The sequence below is a fragment of the Dryas octopetala genome, chromosome 1, assembly GCF_963921425.1.
Source record: "Dryas octopetala chromosome 1, drDryOcto1.1, whole genome shotgun sequence".
Lineage (NCBI taxonomy): Eukaryota > Viridiplantae > Streptophyta > Magnoliopsida > Rosales > Rosaceae > Dryas > Dryas octopetala.
In genome coordinates, this window is record NC_141366.1 from 8,577,704 (window position 1) to 8,597,373 (window position 19,670).

General features: G+C 37.5%; 4 protein-coding genes across 6 annotated transcripts; 2 read left to right on the forward strand and 2 right to left on the reverse strand.

The window, feature by feature from the left end:
* Nucleotides 1–894: 894 nt before the first annotated feature.
* On the reverse strand, nt 895–1,663 carry LOC147297373 (ribonuclease MC-like). The gene is made up of 2 exons (XM_086232746.1): nt 1,412–1,663; nt 895–1,308 (listed from the first exon to the last, which is right to left on the reverse strand). The coding sequence occupies exons 1-2, from the start codon at nt 1,661–1,663 to the stop codon at nt 895–897; spliced, it is 666 nt and encodes a 221-aa protein (XP_086088872.1).
* Nucleotides 1,664–3,974: 2,311 nt separating this feature from the next.
* On the forward strand, nt 3,975–6,719 carry LOC147297374 (F-box/kelch-repeat protein At3g06240-like). The gene is made up of 2 exons (XM_086228162.1): nt 3,975–4,131; nt 4,750–6,719. Exon 2 carries the CDS (start codon nt 4,779–4,781, stop codon nt 6,204–6,206), a length of 1,428 nt encoding a protein of 475 aa, XP_086084288.1. The 5' UTR covers nt 3,975–4,131; nt 4,750–4,778; the 3' UTR covers nt 6,207–6,719.
* Nucleotides 6,720–6,911: 192 nt separating this feature from the next.
* On the reverse strand, nt 6,912–12,083 carry AGO2 (Argonaute family protein). The gene is made up of 3 exons (XM_086229863.1): nt 11,604–12,083; nt 9,769–10,963; nt 6,912–8,727 (listed from the first exon to the last, which is right to left on the reverse strand). Exons 1-3 carry the CDS (start codon nt 11,995–11,997, stop codon nt 7,254–7,256), a joined length of 3,063 nt encoding a protein of 1,020 aa, XP_086085989.1. The 5' UTR covers nt 11,998–12,083; the 3' UTR covers nt 6,912–7,253.
* Nucleotides 12,084–15,116: 3,033 nt separating this feature from the next.
* Nucleotides 15,117–17,743, forward strand: LOC147297376 (O-fucosyltransferase family protein). 3 transcript variants are annotated; one of them, XM_086228980.1, is made up of 4 exons: nt 15,117–15,199; nt 15,481–15,687; nt 15,885–16,001; nt 16,090–17,743. In XM_086228980.1, the coding sequence occupies exon 4, from the start codon at nt 16,262–16,264 to the stop codon at nt 17,600–17,602; it is 1,341 nt and encodes a 446-aa protein (XP_086085106.1). In that variant the 5' UTR covers nt 15,117–15,199; nt 15,481–15,687; nt 15,885–16,001; nt 16,090–16,261; the 3' UTR covers nt 17,603–17,743. The 3 variants fall into 3 exon arrangements, with proteins under 3 accessions (XP_086085106.1, XP_086085104.1, XP_086085105.1); XM_086228978.1 differs by having other exon boundaries at nt 16,112–17,743; XM_086228979.1 differs by having other exon boundaries at nt 15,885–17,743.
* Nucleotides 17,744–19,670: the final 1,927 nt, after the last annotated feature.

The window sequence follows — 19,670 nt, forward strand, 5'->3', positions numbered from 1 at the left end:
AGAGCATATCAACAAGTTTGTAGACAACAAAACCTCCAAAGAACAAAGTAAAGAGCAAATGATGCCAAGAACTGGAAATGATGCAATGTGGAATCCCAATCAAATTGCTTAGTACCATCAAAATTGGATCCAAAGTACGTAGTACTCCATCTCCATGCAATAAGTCTCCAACCTTCAATTCGGACAGAACATCTTACTTTTGAGCTCATTAAGAGACCATTGACATTTTGGACCCTGGCATAATGTCATCCACATTGAGCTTAACTATGTCATAACAAGGAGGAGATCACCAGTGAATCACAACCTCCGGTGATCCTGTGTAGGAGGCTTAACAGAGACTTGATTTCCTATTAACATCAAACCACTCTCTGGCATGCATATTGCAGAATATATAATAGCTAGCTTGAGGACATTGAGGAAAATCAAAATGATTACCATAGGGTAAACACAAAGATCAAAGACCAATTAAGGCAAACCATATGGACCAACACACTTAGATTGCAGGTTCTTTATTAGCCAATCAGGAAAATTGGTGGATTTTATATTCAAACTTGATGCATGCATGTTAAGATTAATTATAACTCAATATCCAACAACATGACTAAGCCAGCATGATGAACCAGAACAACATGAATAAATCCAATGCTTCTAATTAAATCTAGCTATTTATGTTGTCTTATCCTTTTTCATGTAGTTGTAGACCACTAGATCAAAAGATAATCAAGATTGGACAACATATAAAAATCAAAGGCGGATTACAACCATCTCATAAACATAATTCTTATTTATTTTTTATTACACCAATTAAGACTCCATTTAGCTGATGGACATGCATAGATATATATGGTTCTTATTACAATAGAATTATACTAAACTTAATTATAAAGTTATAATTTAGGGAACCTCTATAAGCTGCCGCGTATCACATTTTGGTGTGCGGGGACAATCTATCAGATTCATTCCGGCCGTATTGTCAAAACAGATGACCACCTCATGCAATTGTTGAATCGGAATAGCATACTTGCAACGAATGATAGCGTTGTGTCCAGTATATTTTGCTATGTCTCTAACAAGACTATAGTAGTTATACTTGTTCCCTGAATGAATGTTGGAAGGACCAAGCAAATATGTTAACTCGTAATGCTGCCACTTCTTGTGAGATTCCTCAAAGTAGTCTGTTTGCGGAAAAATATTGTCGGAACATCTGCCATGTTTGTCGTACTCATGTTCCCAAAAAACAACAGTTGGTGTCCTAAGTAGTACACTAGGCCAAGACAACGCCAGATCGGCTTGCTGTCGAGAGGACAACTAAAGATCCAACACAAACAACGTAACGTTAATACATATTGTGAGAAAAGCGTACATATATAAGAAATTAGAAACTACAATACATATATACACACGTACGTACCTGATTTAGCTGAAAAGTTGGACCACCATTAATAGAGCAATCCAGAACAGCATTTGAATAAAGGCTAGGCCATAATCCATGGATTGTAAAGAAGGGCGGCAGATTTTGGATGCAATCATGACGTCCATGGCATGTGCCTGCTGGCCATTGTTGTACGAATTGGAAATAATCAAAGGGCTGAGCAGCAAAGCTTACATCAAAGCACCCAACCAAAACACAAACCAAAACAATGGCAGTGTTTAAGACTGTCATACTTCAATGCTAAAGCGCGCAATAATAAAGAAGAAGGAATTGTGTGTTGGTTTCAGAATATAACAGTTATAACACACTACTAAGATCTTAAGATGAATTGGTTTATATAGATGAAGACGAATGACATGCATGGAGATGGAGTAGTGCTATAGTGATTTAGACTTATACTGACTTACTGAATTGAGAATTTCTTCCTAAGCAATTATGCTTCTATTTGTGGCACTGCACTGGCTGCATGTGTGAAAAAGTGAAAAATGATCAAGCCAATGTGATCATGCATTCCCACTGCACCTTAATTTGGTCAGTGTTGTGACTCAGTTGTGCTTAATTAAACTTGCAGGACATGCAAGAGAAATTATTCTGTATAACCGCTATATTGACAGGTGGTATAACCAGTCTATTTGTTATAATATAAGTGGATATTATTAATACTATACCCTACTAATATAAACATATCGTCCAGTAATACCCTTACACGTTTGATTGGTTATACCACGTGGCGGTATATTGGTTATACTCTATAATTTTTCGACATGCAGGGAGTGTTTCAAGAAATTAAAATGTCAATGCCATGGAAGTAGCAATTAATGGATTTTTTTTCGGGAAAAATAATGGGGAAAAACAGCTAATTATCATCTTTCATCCCATTGAGGAATCAAAATACATTATTGTGAAAATATAGAAACTTGTTAAACATGTTTTTCAGTTTCCAATTTTGCAGACAAACCCCAACTTTGAAAAATCAAAATAACCATCGCAAGTATAATTTGGGGATTTTTGACAGTTTCAACTTTACAAATAACCATCTCAAATTCTCAGGTATATATATATGCAGTTGTTGCCGTCTAGTGGACGGAACCACTAGAATTGAAGACCTTCCCACTATAATTTTTCTCTGTCAATATATGACTCGATATTCATTTGATTGCTTAATAGGTTCAATATCATCACAAATGGAAAGTTGACCCAGATCGAACAGCATTGTTTTGGGGTTTCGTGTGACTTGATATGTTTAGGGCGGTTATAGGCCAAGTGGGTTTTAGCAATTTTTGGTGATCTATCTATATTCGAGTATGTATTTCATATCATGCTTATCTGCCATGTGATATTCATATCAGAAAAAAACGTAAGAAAAGCAAATATTAATGGAATAAAAAATGGAGTTAAAACAAACCACGGACTTGTATATGCAAATGCTGTATACTGTAGTGTTGCATGCAATTCTCAAGCTGCCCATTACTCATGCCAAAATGGTTTGGCTATTTAAAACATTGTACGGTTGTACCCCAATATAGACAGCAGAGCAGTGGTCCAATAGTAACTCATAAGAAGGCCTAGGATAGCCCATAATTCTAACATGTAAATTGGCCCATCATAATAGGCCCACGACTAGGTTGTTATCACAATTAATTAACCACTACTCCTCTGAACTCGGTTGTGGTTTCTTGCTTAATCAATGGGATTATGGCCATCATTTCTTGAATTGTGAGATGCCACTTGATTTCAGAAATTATGGGATTATGGGTTAGCTGCTAACTTTAATTACCTGAAAATTTATATTGTATATATGGGTTTTCCTTGATTCTTATATTTTGTTCGAAAGTATAATGAATAAAGGGTTAGGTTGGATAGAATAACGAAGGAGAATTGCCTTTTATATTATTCACAAGTCTAATGTACTAGGATTAAAATCCTCCACTATAATATACCAGCAGAAAGTACGTCCTAGAAGCTCTTTACAATGGGTACATACAAAGAATCTTAATTATAATAAATGAGTTTAATATAAAAACACTTTTTGAAGTTTTAAAACTTACAGCGAGACTCCTTAATGTTTCAATTTGTTTTCATATAACTCTTTTTGTTAAAATTTCATTCAAAAATATCTTTAAATAACAAATTTATCCATATAATTTATTTATACTAACACTCATGAAATTTATAATATTTTTACACAATTCCCGAGGTTTTAGCCTTTTTTTATTTTTTTTTTTCATGTTACCCTTTAATCACAAATATAAATGACATAATTTTATAAATACTAAAATAACAAAACTAGCTAATTTATGGTTTTTTTTTTTTGGGCAAATGCTAATTTATGGCTCTACCAATAGTATTTAACCTACGTCAATGACAGAATTAAGGTCAATTAGGACCTATTCCTTAATTGTTTAATTAGTAATTAGTATCCTACAAGAATTTATAGCTTTTTTTATAGCAAAAAAGAATTTATAACAATGGTTTGCATAATTTCAATCAAAAGCCCCTTTCTCAGTCTCTCTTGCGGAAGCTTTCGGTGCGGAAGGAAAAATTAATCCCAATTCCTAATATCTTCTCTCTCTCTCTCTCTCTCTCTCTTATCAGTCGTTTACTTCTCACACACACACACACACACTCTCTCTCTCTCTCTCTTTCCTCCTCCATCTCCTTCGATATCTCTTGGTCTTTTCCTCTTCCCAAGGACTAAGGTAATTACTTTACGTACGTGTATTTCCAATATCTAATCTTGTTGATAAATTTTCGGCACTCTTATTTTTCATGTTGTTTGTTTTCATATTTTTCTTTCTTTGAATAGTGTTTGTTTATTGTACGCTATTTGGATTTTAAGATCATCTTCAGCTCTTTCCCCTTATTTTCTTCAAATATAAAGATAAGTTTTGGGAAAAAGTTAAATTTGGAGAAGGGTTCTCCAATGCTAAAGTTGAAATTCCCTAAATCATGTAAAATTTGGTCATTAGAGGTTTGAGGAGTCTCATCCATGATCACCAATCCATACGCTCCGATTTTAAATAAGATTCCGGCTAAAAGCATACAAGTACTGTAATGTGCCACTCCATGGGTGTCTGGTAACCATGTATGTAAGGGTATCGGGAAAATTTTTAAGAAAATCTTAAATTTATGGAAATTTTAGGGAATGATAGATGCTATGTTTTAAATTTGGTGAGCGGTAAAAAATGCTCTAACTCACATTTTTTTGATGAAATTTCATATAATATTGGGCTGTTCAGAAAAAGAATACTAGTAGAATTGGGTTTACCTTGGAATATTCTCACTTGGTTATTCATTTTTGTTTGTGTGTGTAAAAGGGGATCGAGAGGTTGATAGCATAGCAGAAATGACTGTGTTTTGCAAAATGCCAGAAGAGATGTTGGAACAAATTCTGTTAAGTCTGCCTCCAAAAAGTCTGATGCGGTTCAAATGCATCTCTAAATGGTGGTATGCTTTTATCAACAACCCCAAGTTTGTAGCCAAGCACCTCTCCAACTCCATGCACAACAATTTCTCCACTTGTGTTATTTTGAAGCGATCAGTTGTTAAGGACACCAAGGACCCCAAGACTAATGAGATTGAGTTGGTATTCTCATTGCTTAATTTTTTCAATGGAAATAATGATGGTGAACCTGGATTTCTTTCTGGTGTCGATGACATGAAAATTCCTCTTTCGATGAGCCAAAAGACATGGGGTGACTCTGACTCACTTCGAATTGTAGGCTATTGGACAAGGGATGCAGATAATGCTGGTGACCGTGACTTTCATCCGTACATTAGTGTTCCTGATTATGGTATCAGTCTGAAGACTAAGGGTGACTTACTTGGAATCATTGGTCATTGTAATGGGATCATTTGTCTAGCTTATCCTAGTGAGGTTCTAGTTTATCCTAGTCATGTGTTTTTATGGAATCCTGCAATTGAGGAATTCAAGCTTCTTCCACCCGAGCCATACCTTAAAAATTGGCCCAATGTAGGACATGAATGGTCCGAACCAGATTTGCTCCACTACCTCCCATGTCATAGTTTCACTGATGCTCTTGGATTTGGCTATGATTCTAAATCTAAAGATTACAAAGTGGTTAATTTTGGATTTGATGGTTCATATCTTGTGCATGGTGATCATCAACAGATTATCCATCCTCCCAAAGCAGTAGTATACACCTTGAGTACTGATTCTTGGAAAGAGATCAAAACTGATTCTTTACAAACAGAAACTACTAACCTTTGGCCTGAATATTTCCAGTTGTACCTCAATGGAATGTGTTATTGGTTGGGACATGAGCAACATAAGGAAGGACATGTGTTTGACTTTTTATATGAAGAATACATAAGGGATGTGATCATTTTGTTCGATATGGGCAATGAAGTATTTCAAGAAATACTGCTACCAGATGTTTTCTATGATATAATTGTGCATGATTTGCGCCTTTTAGTTTGGAACAAATCCATTGCTCTTTTCGGATTTTCTAGTGCACATGATTCTTTTGAATCGTTTGGAATATGGGTGATGGATGTACTTGGTGGTGCTAGGAGTGCTTGGACAAAACTTCATACTTTTGAGCTCATTGAGAGGCCGTTGGCAATTTGGAAGAGCGATGAGATTCTTATGATTGACAAAGATGGATCAATATTCTCCTATAACTTCAGCACCAATATGCATACGTATCTTCCCATTCAAAGTGTGCCAGAGTATTTTGCCAAAGCTATTGTTTATGTGAATAGTATAGTTTCAGTTAGAGGAGGGAACAAGCTTGAGAGCAGAGGATTCTAGCATTGTAATTCCTTACTGTCTGCTATATGTAAAAGCTTGATAAAATATATTTATCAATAAAGATGTTGAAATTTTTTTTTTTTTTCTTCTCCCAAAAGGTAGCACTGTGCAAATTATGAAGGTTTTAAACTATTTTACAGAGTGAGATTAGTGTTGAGTTCACTCACAACATGTTCTTACTCTGTGAAGTTGGGTCGAAATCAGACAAATCCGAGCCTTATGCACAACAGGTGGTTTGATAGTATGTTTTTCTGGCCTTTATTGGTTGACCACTGTAAAGTTGTATTAGCTTTCCGCAATTTCCCTTCAGATGCGTATAATGCCCTTAATAACTTATCAAGGTTTGGTTTGGTGCTTGGTTTCATGTGAATTTGGCAGAACTCACAGCAATGAGCGCGGATAGCTTACTGGAACAATTCAGGGACGAAGTCGAAGCTTTCCATTTGGATGTCTTGTAGTGTACTCTATTTACTTTTAATGTGCAGATTGAAATGTTAATATTAATAGAGTTTGTCCTCCTTTTAGCTATCAAAATAGGACATTTTCTGCCGCAGTTGGTGGCCTTTTGTTTTCTTAAGTGATTGCTTTTCTTCGTTCTTAATATACATTTCATGCACAGCTTCTGCACACAGGTAGTTTCATCATACCGAATCCTGAGTTTCATAAATATTAACATTCCATCACACTCATAAACATTCAAACAGATAGCAAACCCACCACAATTCATATATCGCAAAAAAGAAATAAACACAAACAACACCACAAAGGACTGAGTACATGCTAGATCTCCACAGTGATCTAGAACCCCTATCCAAAAACAGAATGTTCAACCCCCAAACAGCTTGAACTGAGTCTTCTTACACAAAGCATAATCCAAATACAAAAAACAAAATGCTAAACATAATATTTCGACACAAAAACCCATTAGATTCACGCACAAACAACTTCACAGGAGGTTGGAATTGCGTCCGGGTTTTCCCATTAACGGTAACCATCTCCTTCTATTTCCACACAAGGAAAGACATCATGGGATCATGCTCTGGCCTTTCATATGAAAAACATTATGTTTTCCAGATCAGCATGCAACTTGTAAAATCTTTCATCTAGAGAAGCCACTGGGAGGGCTGAAGATGCCATTGATGATGATGAAGCGGAGGATGATGCTGAAGCTGGAGACTGTCCTTCCATCATAGTCTCTTGGTATAATCGCCCTCTATATGCCACAAGGTCAGCATAGTACACCGGTGGGACCAATGATACAGGTTTAGTACACCTTGCAAAGGTGAAGCACAAGTCATAGATGAGTTTCTGCAATTGGTCAGAAGTAAACCTGTGCTCATCCCAAAGAACATGGTAGTGTGTGGGCTTGCTTGTTCCAAGGCTTCCATAGTGACTGCAGAGATAGAAGTCAAACTCAAATGGGTGCACAATAATTGTGTCCACCACAGTTCCTGGTGAGACATTGCTAATGAAACTCCCATCCCTCCCACTCTCCAGAAACAAACGTGTATGGTGCCGCTTCTGGGCAACAATAAGTGTGATGGTTGGAAAGTAGTTTATACTTCCTAAAGCCCTCTTCAGGTCTAGTAACTCTTCATTGAGAACCATATCAAACTGGCCCTCACTGACTCCATCACGAAAGACCAAGATTTTTGCTGGCTTGACTTTATTTAATCTTTCATAATATTCAACAAGCTCCAAACACATGTCTCCAAAGTTCAATATCTTCTCAGTACCACCATACTGGGGTCGGTACTGGGGTCGAACTCGTGCAGCATAACGATTCACAGCAGGCCAGTTTACAGTGGCAACAACCGCTGCTATTGAGGGACTTGTCGTGTTCCGCGCAGCAGGATGGTTGACATCAGCCCCCACAAACATAACATGGGCTGCATCCCCAAAGAGAGGAAGCCGATCAATTAGCTCTACATTACTGCCTCCAAGCTTGGCATTGATCTTGAGTGCAAGATTAGCAAGATACTGGTCATTTGCTTTGTTGGCCATATTTGACAAGCAGCACTGCGTCACTATGCCAATTTGAGTCTCAGAGATCCACTTCAGATACTTGTAACCAGGATCTTTTTTAGCCATTACACAAACAAGTATTTGTAAGTGGCCTTTGCCTATCTTATATGCCTGTTCAGTAACTCTTCCAAGCAGTTCACGAAGCATGTCAACACTTGAGAATGGTCTCATTGAAGTGGTTTCATATAGAAGAGGCTCTTCCATTCTGATTCCCAAATTATTGCACCGACTAATGAGCCTTGGAATGAAATGATTAGGGTCCAATCTCGATCGATCATAACTGCTGAAATCAAGTACAGCCCAGCGACTGATTGGTTTTCCATCCACAACAGACTTCCCAACCAGATTCCATTGGCATTTCTCTCTGTCAACTGCTACCCTAGTCACCTTGCCACCAGAAGCACCCACCTTCAACTCAGGCGGGCCAATGACACGCCCTGTTACTGGTGTCATGTTCATGTTGACTTCAATTTCAAAATTTCCAATGATGCCACCACTGCCGATAACAAAACAGGAACAAAATTAATCACTACAGTTTTTCTTACAGATATAGGTCACTCAAAATTGTAATAACTATTGCAAATGATTCCATATTCATAGCATTGTTTGTGTAAAAATATTGATCATTCAAAATGCTTACTTCACTACAACCACTGAAAAGTCTAAAATTCATCCACAACCAATCTACATGTGTAAGCTACTAGACTACCGGTAATTAATATTAAGTTATTAACATCACCAAATTGGAAACAAGTCCACTATCACTAGCATTCTATTAAGAATTACCGTCAAAATTCATAAATAGTATTAGAACACACTTCTGGTTCTCTGCCTTCAGAGAAAGCAACACCTGCTAACAAGAGATTGTTTGCTTGCGTTTGACAAAAAAAATTAAAAGCGCTTTTGAGTTATAAAAGCACTTGGAAGCGCTTCTTGGTGAAGCATCTTGTAGGTGCTTCCTCAAGAAGCACTTCCAAGTACATTTACAAGAAGCACTTAGATTTTTTTCAAGAAGCACTTTTGGTCCTCTTGGGCCCGTTTGGCACTGCTTCTTAGAAACACTTTTATTTAGTAGCGTTTTTATCAGAAGCGCTTATGTTAAGAAGCACATATAAATTTTTATAAAACTTCTAAATTGTTTATGCAAAAGCACTTAAAAGTGCTTCTTGAGAAAACACCTAACAGGTGCTTCTCAAAAAACCCCTTAGAAGTGCTTTTATAACTCAAAAGCACTTCTAATTATTTTTGCCAAACGCTATTAAAAGCGCTTTTACTAATTTGAAAGCGCTTTTGACAATTTTAAAAGCAGTGCCAAACGGGCCCATGTGTTTCTAACAAAAGCGCTTCTAGTGAAAGCGCTACTGAGCAAAAGCGCTTCCTATAGAAGCACTTCCAAACATGCCCTAAGTATCCAAACTAATCCATTTTCCATGCAAGAAGAACAATGAATTCAAGAAAATTCACGAAAACAGTGGGAGTTCAATAAAATTTAACTTACTAACCAAAAATAAGGGAGATAAATTGGACATTTACGTACCCACAAGGTCCATCGTCTGACTGTACCATGTCGCATATCATGTCCGACCGTACCTTTGGTAGAGCCAATGACATGTTCTTCAACAGGATGCCTGCTTCTCTGTCCAAGTTCTCCTTTGGGTACCTTTGCCCCTCAACTAAGACACAGAACTCCATTGGTGTATCGTTCTTCCTACCATTTTTCCCCAAATCCAAGCAGGGAATGTCTTTGTAATTGATATCCACGTATTTGTCTTTGAAATAATCAAGAAGTTTAACTTTCATAGGTGGACCCTGGCCATCTATGTCTACAGCATCAAATGTAATATCTCGGGCATTCTTACTAGTTAGCCCCTTGATGATGTACTTCTGCTTGGTATGACGGTGAGTCACAGTAACTTTTAATCCCCTCAATACATCCTCAACCTGCCTCCTAAACCTATTGAAATCATTCAAGTTAAAACCCCTTATATGTTCTCGGAGAAAATCTAGAACTGGCATGCGCTTATGAAATGCCAAAACTGAGTAGTCCAGACACATAGCAGGACCCTGGGACGTGAGCCTTAAGCTATTCTGAAAGCCTTTAAATGCAGCAATACCAGGACTAAGGTTATCCGTAGATTCAGCAGGGTAAAAGTTTCGGCCAACAGAAACTAAGCGCCTTGTTGGATTCTCCTTCATTACCAAATCCATCCCCTGTAATATATCACGAGGAATAGACAAAAGGTGGCCACTCAAGTAGTCCTTCAACTTGCAAAGCTTGAGCTCATTTACAAGTTTTATAGTAAAAATGTATGAGCTGAACCTTGTGCCTTCTTCCTCAGGAACCTCCACCTTAAACGCTCCAGTGGGCAATGGCACTGCACTGAAAATGTTCTTTTCACCATCGTAAGCAGTCATTAACAAGGGAAAATTTGAAGGATCATCAGCGGATAACTTGTTCCTGATAGCAGAAAGATCAGACTTTGATATTTTAACAGGCCGGCCACTCTTCGTAGGCTTCTCTGGTTTGACATCAACATCATAATGCATTATAATACTCTCAGGATTGAACGAGACATGAAAATGATTAGCACGAAGCCTAGCAGTTCGGATAGCTTTTGTGCCACCATTATCAGGTCGTTTCACAGGGAGATGTCTGTCTGCACTGTCCAAAGAAGACGGAGGAGGCGTCTGTTTCGGAATTTCCAGTGCTTGCATTCTAGGAACAAGAGTATCTGTGCAGGAAAAATATACAAAAAGGTTTATCAATAAGACTGATTATATATTTTAATTCAAATGGCTAAACTAGCTGTAGCAAAAAGCTCACCAAGATTAAATATAAAAAATTTGAAACAAAAAGGCAGGGAAGGTAAGCCCAAACTCTGACAAACATTTTTCCATTGTCAACGCATTTATGCAAGAGTTTCAGCTTTCACAAAACTGCCTTCCATATTAAATTGTTAAGAAAAATTATTTAGTAATGATTTGATTGATTTCTTAGTAAAATCAATAAATACAAAAAAAAAAACAAAAACAAAAACAAACTAAACGAAAATGTAAGGGATCCACCACTAAGCAATAAACGCACATTTATTATAACCACGCGCGCATTATACACATACAATCGTAAAACCAATAATGCTTACCTGAGAAACCCTGATATTAACACTTAATCAGATCAAAATTAGGGAAAAATAGCACTGATTTACTTTCAAAATTAACCATGCTTCGCAGTCTATCACTCAGTTGCACAAAAAACAATTGTACATCAAAATGTTGCAATAGGGGCTTATAGCAAACAAAAATACTTGGAACATTGAAACTAAGAAGAAAACGTGAATGAACAAGAAGGACCCAGAATCAAAAGATCCATACCAGCAGGGTTGTTGTTCAGCGCTGGAAATGCAGGAGAAGGCGCTGGTGCTGGTGCAGGTGCAGGTGCAGGTGCAGGCGCAGGCGCTGTGGGTCCCCACGCTCTAGTGGGAGTCGGCTCACCCCATCCATGATGATAAGGCCTCCCTTGCTGGCTCCGATTCTGTTGCTGCTGATTCTGCTGTTGATACTGATCTTGTGGTGGTTGATTGTGGTAACCACGACCACGACCACCGTAACCGCCACCATAACCGCCACCCCTGCCTCTCTCTCCTCCTCCTCTACCTCCATTTCCCCTTCCATGGCCGCCATGGCCTCCTCTTTCACCACCATCACTGCCTCTGCCTCTTCCTCTTCCTCTTCCTCTGTAGCCACCACCACCACCACCGCGTTCCATTGGAGACTTCGGGAGCAGCTTGATCTCGAAACCCTAGCCCAAAACCAGAACAAGAAAAAAAACTCGCCTCAAAATTCACTCTCTTGTCTTCCAGACTCTTCTTCTACGCAATTCCCAAAAAAGCAGAAATAAGGGAAGAGATTCAAAGGGACGGTTTATTCTTACAGAGTTGGTGGGTGCGAAATGACGGTCTAGCCCTTACAGAGTCAACCTCGGAGAAAATGTGTAAGAGACGTTTGGAATATTGGTGGAAAAATCCAGAAGCTTCGATGGAACTGAGAGACTGAGTGGGCCCTTTCCCTATTGCCCGCGTTCGAAAATCGGGAATGGAATATTGGAATGGACGGAGCATCTGATGGACTAAATATTCTCACTCAATTCATCTCTGTTTTATTCCTCGATTCCCACGTACGTAAACCAGATTCCATTACAGGTTTCCAAATCACGATATTGATTATTAAATCACTTTATCCATTCAATTGAGATTTGACGATTTGAGAGATACATTTAATTAAAATCACTAAGCAAATTGTTTGTACTAAGTTATGTGAAATGTAGTATAGTGACAATGTGACATAATGTACTCTAAGTAACACTTGATTATACCAAGTCAGTGTGTAGAAATTAATGTAGGTGATTAATTGGTAATTAGTTTCAAAGTATTGGGTGTGTCTCTCTAAACAGTAATCACTACTGCAGTGGACATTTTAGAGGTTATCTTTCATGTGTGCTAAACTGCTAATGGTCATCACGATCAAATACAAGTTTGATTGATGTTAATTTGTAGCCGATAAGAAGGTGTTATAGGTTGTTTCGATGGGAGGACCATGACTAAGCACAAAGAGACAATTCATTGACAATGATATTCCAACTAAAACACGGAACTAATCTTAACAATAGGACACAAAAGACCATCAAAGAGTGCACAATTTAATTAAGAATAAGAGGATAGGATTAAACTATGATAAACGTAGTTTGTTTCGGTTTAATAAGAATGACAGAATATTTTAATTGATAGGTCAACTGAATACACTCCCATAGTCCAATGCCAATTGCCAAGTGCATGAATCTGTACTTGCAAAGTATTTCTATTCTTTTTTTCTTTTTTTTTTTAATGCATGTACAAGACAAGCATGACGATGAACCTGACTCGCATGCCAAGTGCATGAAATTTCAAATTACATATCTAAGCCCAAAAATTACACTTTTACTCGTCTCTTTTGTTTTTTACTCATGTTTGTGTACTTCACTAATCACCCATAAGAATTTCTATGTCGGCTTTGGCAATTGCAATTGCCTATATATGGGAAGTGGGCTTGTTGACCCCGGCCCAGATCATCTTATGCATAATTTTATGGATGGGCTATCCATTGAACTGGCACTTGGATTGGGCCGCTTGTAGCTGTGGGTTTATTTCACAAGTCTTGGTTTATTTATTCATGTACAAAGTTACCAGGTCCAAACCCAAGTCAACAATTGGTCCGTAGATGTCCATCTCTCTCTCTCTCTCTCTCTCTCTCTCTCTCTCTAGGTCACCTCATCAAGATTCAAGACCAACCACCTTAAAGTCATTTTGATACGACCCATGGGGCATGAGCTAGCATGCATGAACCTTAGTGTGGACAACCCCAGCTCCCTTGGTGAGACTTTATTTTATTTTTATTAATTAACAATTACCCTTCTGGGCCTCTACCATTGAATAATAATCATTCATTCGAAACCACATTATTATAAATTGAGATCCCTCCATATTTTCTCAGTCTTTCTTTTCTGTAACATTACTTTGGTCAATTAGTCAAAAGACTCAAATGTCAGGTTGTGCTTCGAGAGAGGAGGTTAATTTGTCTAATTGTCTTCTCCATGTGCGCGTGACTGAGTATTTTATTCGATAATCGGCACAACTTGCACACGAATATAAATACAGCTGCATGCAAAGTGCAGGCAGATTCCGCGTAATTGGTCATATTGCATAGCCGCATAGGCATGTGAGCCAACCCACCAAAACCCAAAATGCATGTGACACCGATTAAGACTATTAAGGGCTGCGGTGTGCCACGACATACCAGATCATATATGTCAGTTTGTATCATCATCATTCATCACAGATGTGTTTGTTTGATTGTGATGTGGCAGGAGACCATTGCACCACTCGAACACCACCACCACTGACATATTTGCACTTTTGTCCTAATCACAATATGGATTTATGGATTTAGAGAATCCACACTTCCAATGAAGCCTCTACAACTCACGAGTCACGACATTCTTTGCTTCGTAATCTTATATATTTCTTAATCAAATACTTAACCATTCAAAAACAAATCCTTATACTTAAGCCTTGCATTGTAGTTTCAAGAACGAAGTTCAAGCATTAATTTAAAAACCAAATTGAAATGAAGCTAGCTAGCGTCTAACTATATATAGAGATTTTCTAGGATAAGAGGTTTTGAATAAACCAAATTTAAATGATGCTAGCTTAACAGAATAAGAGATTTTGAAGACAAACCTGAATGTAAATTTACGTGCAATTGAATTTACATGCTTATTACTACTAGAGCTACAAAGAGAGAATTCGAAGGAAAGAATTAACCATCCACTTGGACTCTTCTAATCTCATTATTAATTAAGTTATATTCTTTAAAAATTTAAAACATCTAACCCACTAAACTCTCACTAGCAATTTGAGAAACAGATAGACAGCTAACTTTCACATATGGTGAAACAATTATAATATATAATAGCAAATTGCCCACAAAAAAGAAAAAAAAAATCTTAAAAGAGATGATTACCAAAAACTTAGCTTGAGATTTGGACACGTACCCATTTTTTAGACTTGTTTAATTGCGTGGATCCACTTTATGAAACATGAGGTAAGAATTAATGCAAGTTCATCAATGAAATTTAAAACAAAGTCATAGCTCACATGTCACACAAAGGTAGACATACATCAACACCTACCCTAGCTCTATAGCCTCTAAGTCTCTAACTGACAGCGTTATCCATTTTCATGCTTTTCAATTTCTTGTTTTCTTTTCTTTTCTTAGTAAAGTACATGGAAATATAAATGATAAAGACGTTTGTTTTTTTTTTCCTCAGTCACTTGCTCTCAATGAGATTTGGCAAGTCCCTTCTGCCTAGCCTGATTAGACAGTTAAGGCTATGTAACCTGACTCATCTCTGAGTCCTTTCCACTTCTCTTTTGGTATGTTTTGCCAATTCCCAGTAACATCACCATTATTTTATCTGCACAAGATTATATCCCTTTTTTTTATCTGCATTATTTTATTGCCCTTCTTGAATCATCTTCCTCGTCCATTTCTTTTTGTTCTTCTTTTTTTTTTGAACTTTGACAAATTCATTATTTTATTTTATTAAAATATGATGTTCTTTGTTGTCATGATAATGTGATGGGTTGGCTGCCCCCAAGAGCACCGAAAAAAAAAAAAAAGGATAATGATGGGTTGGCTTACTTTTTTATTGCAGGAATTCAGGCTTTCTCTGCATTTCTTTGACACGTGTTCATCTTCTCCTTTTTGGGTTTCTTTTGCTTTCTGGGTTGTCCTTAGAATTCAGAATTCAGATAGATTCCTTTCATCATAATCCAATTTGGATTCAGGGTCACGTTTGAGCTTTGTGTTTTTGGAATTATTTGTTGTTGGCATTCAGTGTCAGCAATTCAAATTCCAAGAGGTGAGTTTAATGCAATTTTTGGCTCATTTATGAAATCTCTCTTCTGACCAAAAAAATAAAAAATCAAAACTCTCTCTCTCTGTGTCTTCTTTTTTATGGCATCAGGCTTTGGATATATATGTTGTTTTCTTCTATTGAAGTATGGGGTCTGAAAGAGATGACTCTAATGGTGTTTTCTGATTGATTTTGGATTACAGTTGTTTGACCATCACTTGAGTGCTTTTTAGAGCCTTCTGGCTTTGAATTTGGCATCTGGGTCTGAGGGGGGTACTTGCTTCTTTCCACATATTCAGGATTAATTTTGTGAAAAATTGGTAAGTTCTCATTTATGAATTCTAATGCAATCTTTATTAAATTTGATTCTGATGACTTTTTAATAACTATATCTTTAGGATCATTTAGATTTTTGGATTTTCCAATGCAGAATGATTGTTGTTCTGGTTTAGCAAATGGTCTCTGGATTGATATGGGTTCATGGTGATTTCTCAAGCATTGGTGTTGATTGTGTGAGATGAATATGAATTTTATGGGCTTCGGATGATTTGAATTCTGGGTTTTGTGGATTGAATCTTAAATGGACGTGCCACCTTGTTTTAAGCATTCCAAAGTACTCAGCTGCCCATTGAATTCCATTGCATGCAAATGTCTGTTTTTAGCTTTCATTGCTTTGGTTATTAGAGTTGTTCTGCTTCCTACATTCTCCAGCTTTGGTGGGATTGAACAGAGCAACTTTGTATCAATCCATAACCTCTCCTTGTCAACTGTTGGAATCAGAACAGATAAGTTTCTGGAAGTTCCTCAAATTGTGTGGGGCTTAAACAATCAAAAAATAGCATTTGCAAGGGCTTGTCTAACCGCAAGGCTTCTGAACCGGACTCTTTTGATGCCAAGCTTGAGTGCTTCCTTGTTCTACAAAGAAGTTGAGCTCTTGCAACCCATTTCATTTGATAAGGTGTTCCAGTTAACGAAATTTAATTCGCTTTGTAATGGCTATGTCCAATTGGGGCAATACTCGGATGTTTCAAACCGAACAGGAGCGTTTGAGCTTCAGAAAGGAAGTGGAAGGAGGTGGACACCTGAGAGAGATTTGGATCAGTTGAAAGAGCATAGTAAGGACCCATATGATAGTTATGAGGTGATTCGAATAGTCGGAAAGAACCCATTTCTGTGGCATGATCATTGGCCTGTGAAGGACTATGCAAAGGTCTTTGAGTGCTTAGTTCTGGTTGATGAGATCATGAAAGAAGCAGATAAAGTCGTGTCAATGATTAGAGAGATAGGAGTAGCACAAGTTAGGAACCAAAGTGATCAGTTTTCACTAAATAGCATTAACCCTGCAGAGAAGTCTCTGCTGCAGCCAGTGCCTTATGTGGCTGTCCATATGAGGATAGAGATAGATTGGATGATTCACTGTAAGAAGCTAGAGCAAAGATCAAACATAACCCAAATTTGTAGCAGCAAGGAGGAGATCATGGAGAGAGTGGGCAACATTGCTGGCCTCAAAACCCCAACTGTTGTTTATCTAGCTGTGGCTGATAGTCTTCTTGAAGATCCATCTATTTTGAATGGCTGGAAGGAAGGCTTGCTTCCTTATGAGAAGAAGAAACTGGGTTTTGAGGTAAGTTACAAGAAGTTCCCATATCTCATTCAGTCTGCAATTGACTTTGAAGTGTGCTTAAGAGCTGATGTCTTTGTGGGGAACAGTTTTTCGACATTTTCGAGTCTTGTAGTCCTTGAGAGAACACAGAAGCTTATTAGAATGGGTGTCACAAGCTCATGTGGTGTGGATGTAAGGTGGCCTTCTTATGCATACAACATATTAGGGGAATTAAAAGGCCCTCAAAGATGGATGACAAACATGTCTGGCTCAAGTCTTAAAGCAATTAGCTATGGCTCCAATGAAATCTCATGTTGATGCTGGTTCTTGCTGCAGATTTTCCATCAGTGGACATGTCCAAGGCTCCACCACTTTTTGTATTCTAAATCATTCCATCTCTCCAGCGCAAATTTGTTGGTATAGTTTCACAGATTCTTTTTTTCTCTTTATATAAAGAAATTAGTAGCAGAGAATGTTGAAATAGCAATTAGATACCAAATTAGACACAGTTTTCATTCATGTTAATTTTAAATTGTTAAATGTAATTTCCATTGTATTGATTTTTTCATCTTTAGTGACTTTCTTGTTGGATTGTCTCACTAATGCTAGTGAAATGTATTATCTCGCAATCTTGCATGAATTGTTGCAGAATTTTTTTTTTTTTTTTCAATTCAAGGGACATAATTAGTGTTTTTATTTTTGGTAAACAGGACATAATTACTAATAATTAGTGTTGGTAAAAGAAGAGCATCCCATCGTAAAAATTTGACAGGAAATGGCGTTTCCCATGTTGCTTATCTATTTATGTGTTTGTCTATAACGGCGAAAGAAAGTACGATTTTTTCCTTCTGTCTCTGTGCACCTTTTTTCTTTCCATAATTGAAGGATGGTACAGAACTGAAGATTAAGGGAACCAAAAGGGTGTGGTGAGTCCTCATTTTGTCATGTCTAAAACAATCAAGGTATCAAGTTTGGTACCATCTACCAGTACTAGTAGATCTTTGATTCTTGTGGTGGGTCATGTACTCGGCTCACTTTGACCTTTTGGCCCACTGTTTATGAATTTATTTGATTTATTGACCAGATGGGTCATGGGTCATGGGTCATGGGTCATGGGTCATTCTATTTCTTTGTTTGTGCTTGAGGAAAGGGCAGGTATGGAGTACTAGTGGGACCTCAATGCTGGGTCTGGCTGATTTTGTTTGAACGCTAAAAGGAGCCTTCGTACTCAAGCTTTTTAGACACCAAGATCTGCAATGGGGGCAATGAATTCGCATTTTGCTTTGAGTTCGTAAAGTTTTTGGGAACCGAGGCCAACTTCAAACTTGGATGAGTTCTCATTTGTCAAAGTTTGTGACATTTTGAAGAGAAATTCTTGCATAGAAATGAAGAATACAACTTTTTCCTCACATTCACCTCTCGCGTATTGGTGATGTGATCAATTATTCTAAAAACAGTATTGCATATGTCTGTTGTATGCAAGAATTCTAATAATATTGCTTCACTCGACTAGAAGGTATACGGGTCTATCGAGCCAAAAAAAATTGGGACCCTATAAAGCTTTGAGGAAAAAAAATTCAATTTTGTTGTATCACGTTGGGTTTTTGTTGAAAAATTTGGATGGGGTAGATAATTTCCAGTCAACTTATATCATATGCTGCATGGTAATGGTTTCAATGGTAGGATAGAGTCGGTCCAGAATTGCAAACTAGCAAACACAACACAACATAGATTTTCTCCATATCAAGGACCTTATAATTCTACAAGAATTTAATTTAAGTAGGTGTTGAAACTCAACTTGTATTTATTGTTCAGTATGAATGCGATACTTGGTGAGTTGGTAGTTGACGAAGTGTGTGTAACATTAGGGTCCACAGCTAATTTCTAATAATAATAATAAAAAAATAAACCAAAACAAAACACTCATGGAATGGAATTAGCCAATTAGGTGGACAATTAACCATAGCACGTGTGGTAGATCATTTTCACAGTAAAAGAAATCCCACTCAAAACTCAGACTACTCAGTCCAAAATAGCCAATGAGCACAATGATCCAAAATGTATAAAGTCATGGTTGGACCTTTACACCTTGTGCATCCACTCAAGATCCTGTTTCTATCAGGAGGCTAGCAGGATGTGACTTGAATTAAAAATGTTGTAGTGCTGGTGCAAATATAAAAATTGCAGACGGGGGGTCACTATCACTAATGCTCAAACCAACCCAAATCATTTTCATGTCTTCTTGCAGGTTTGATTAAAGCAACTCTAGCACGAAATATCCATTTAACATGTGGACACCCTACTATCCCCATCCAAAATGAGACGTGTCCTGTATTCACTTCGCATTACCAGCATTACCAACAACGACACCAACACCACCTCCTCC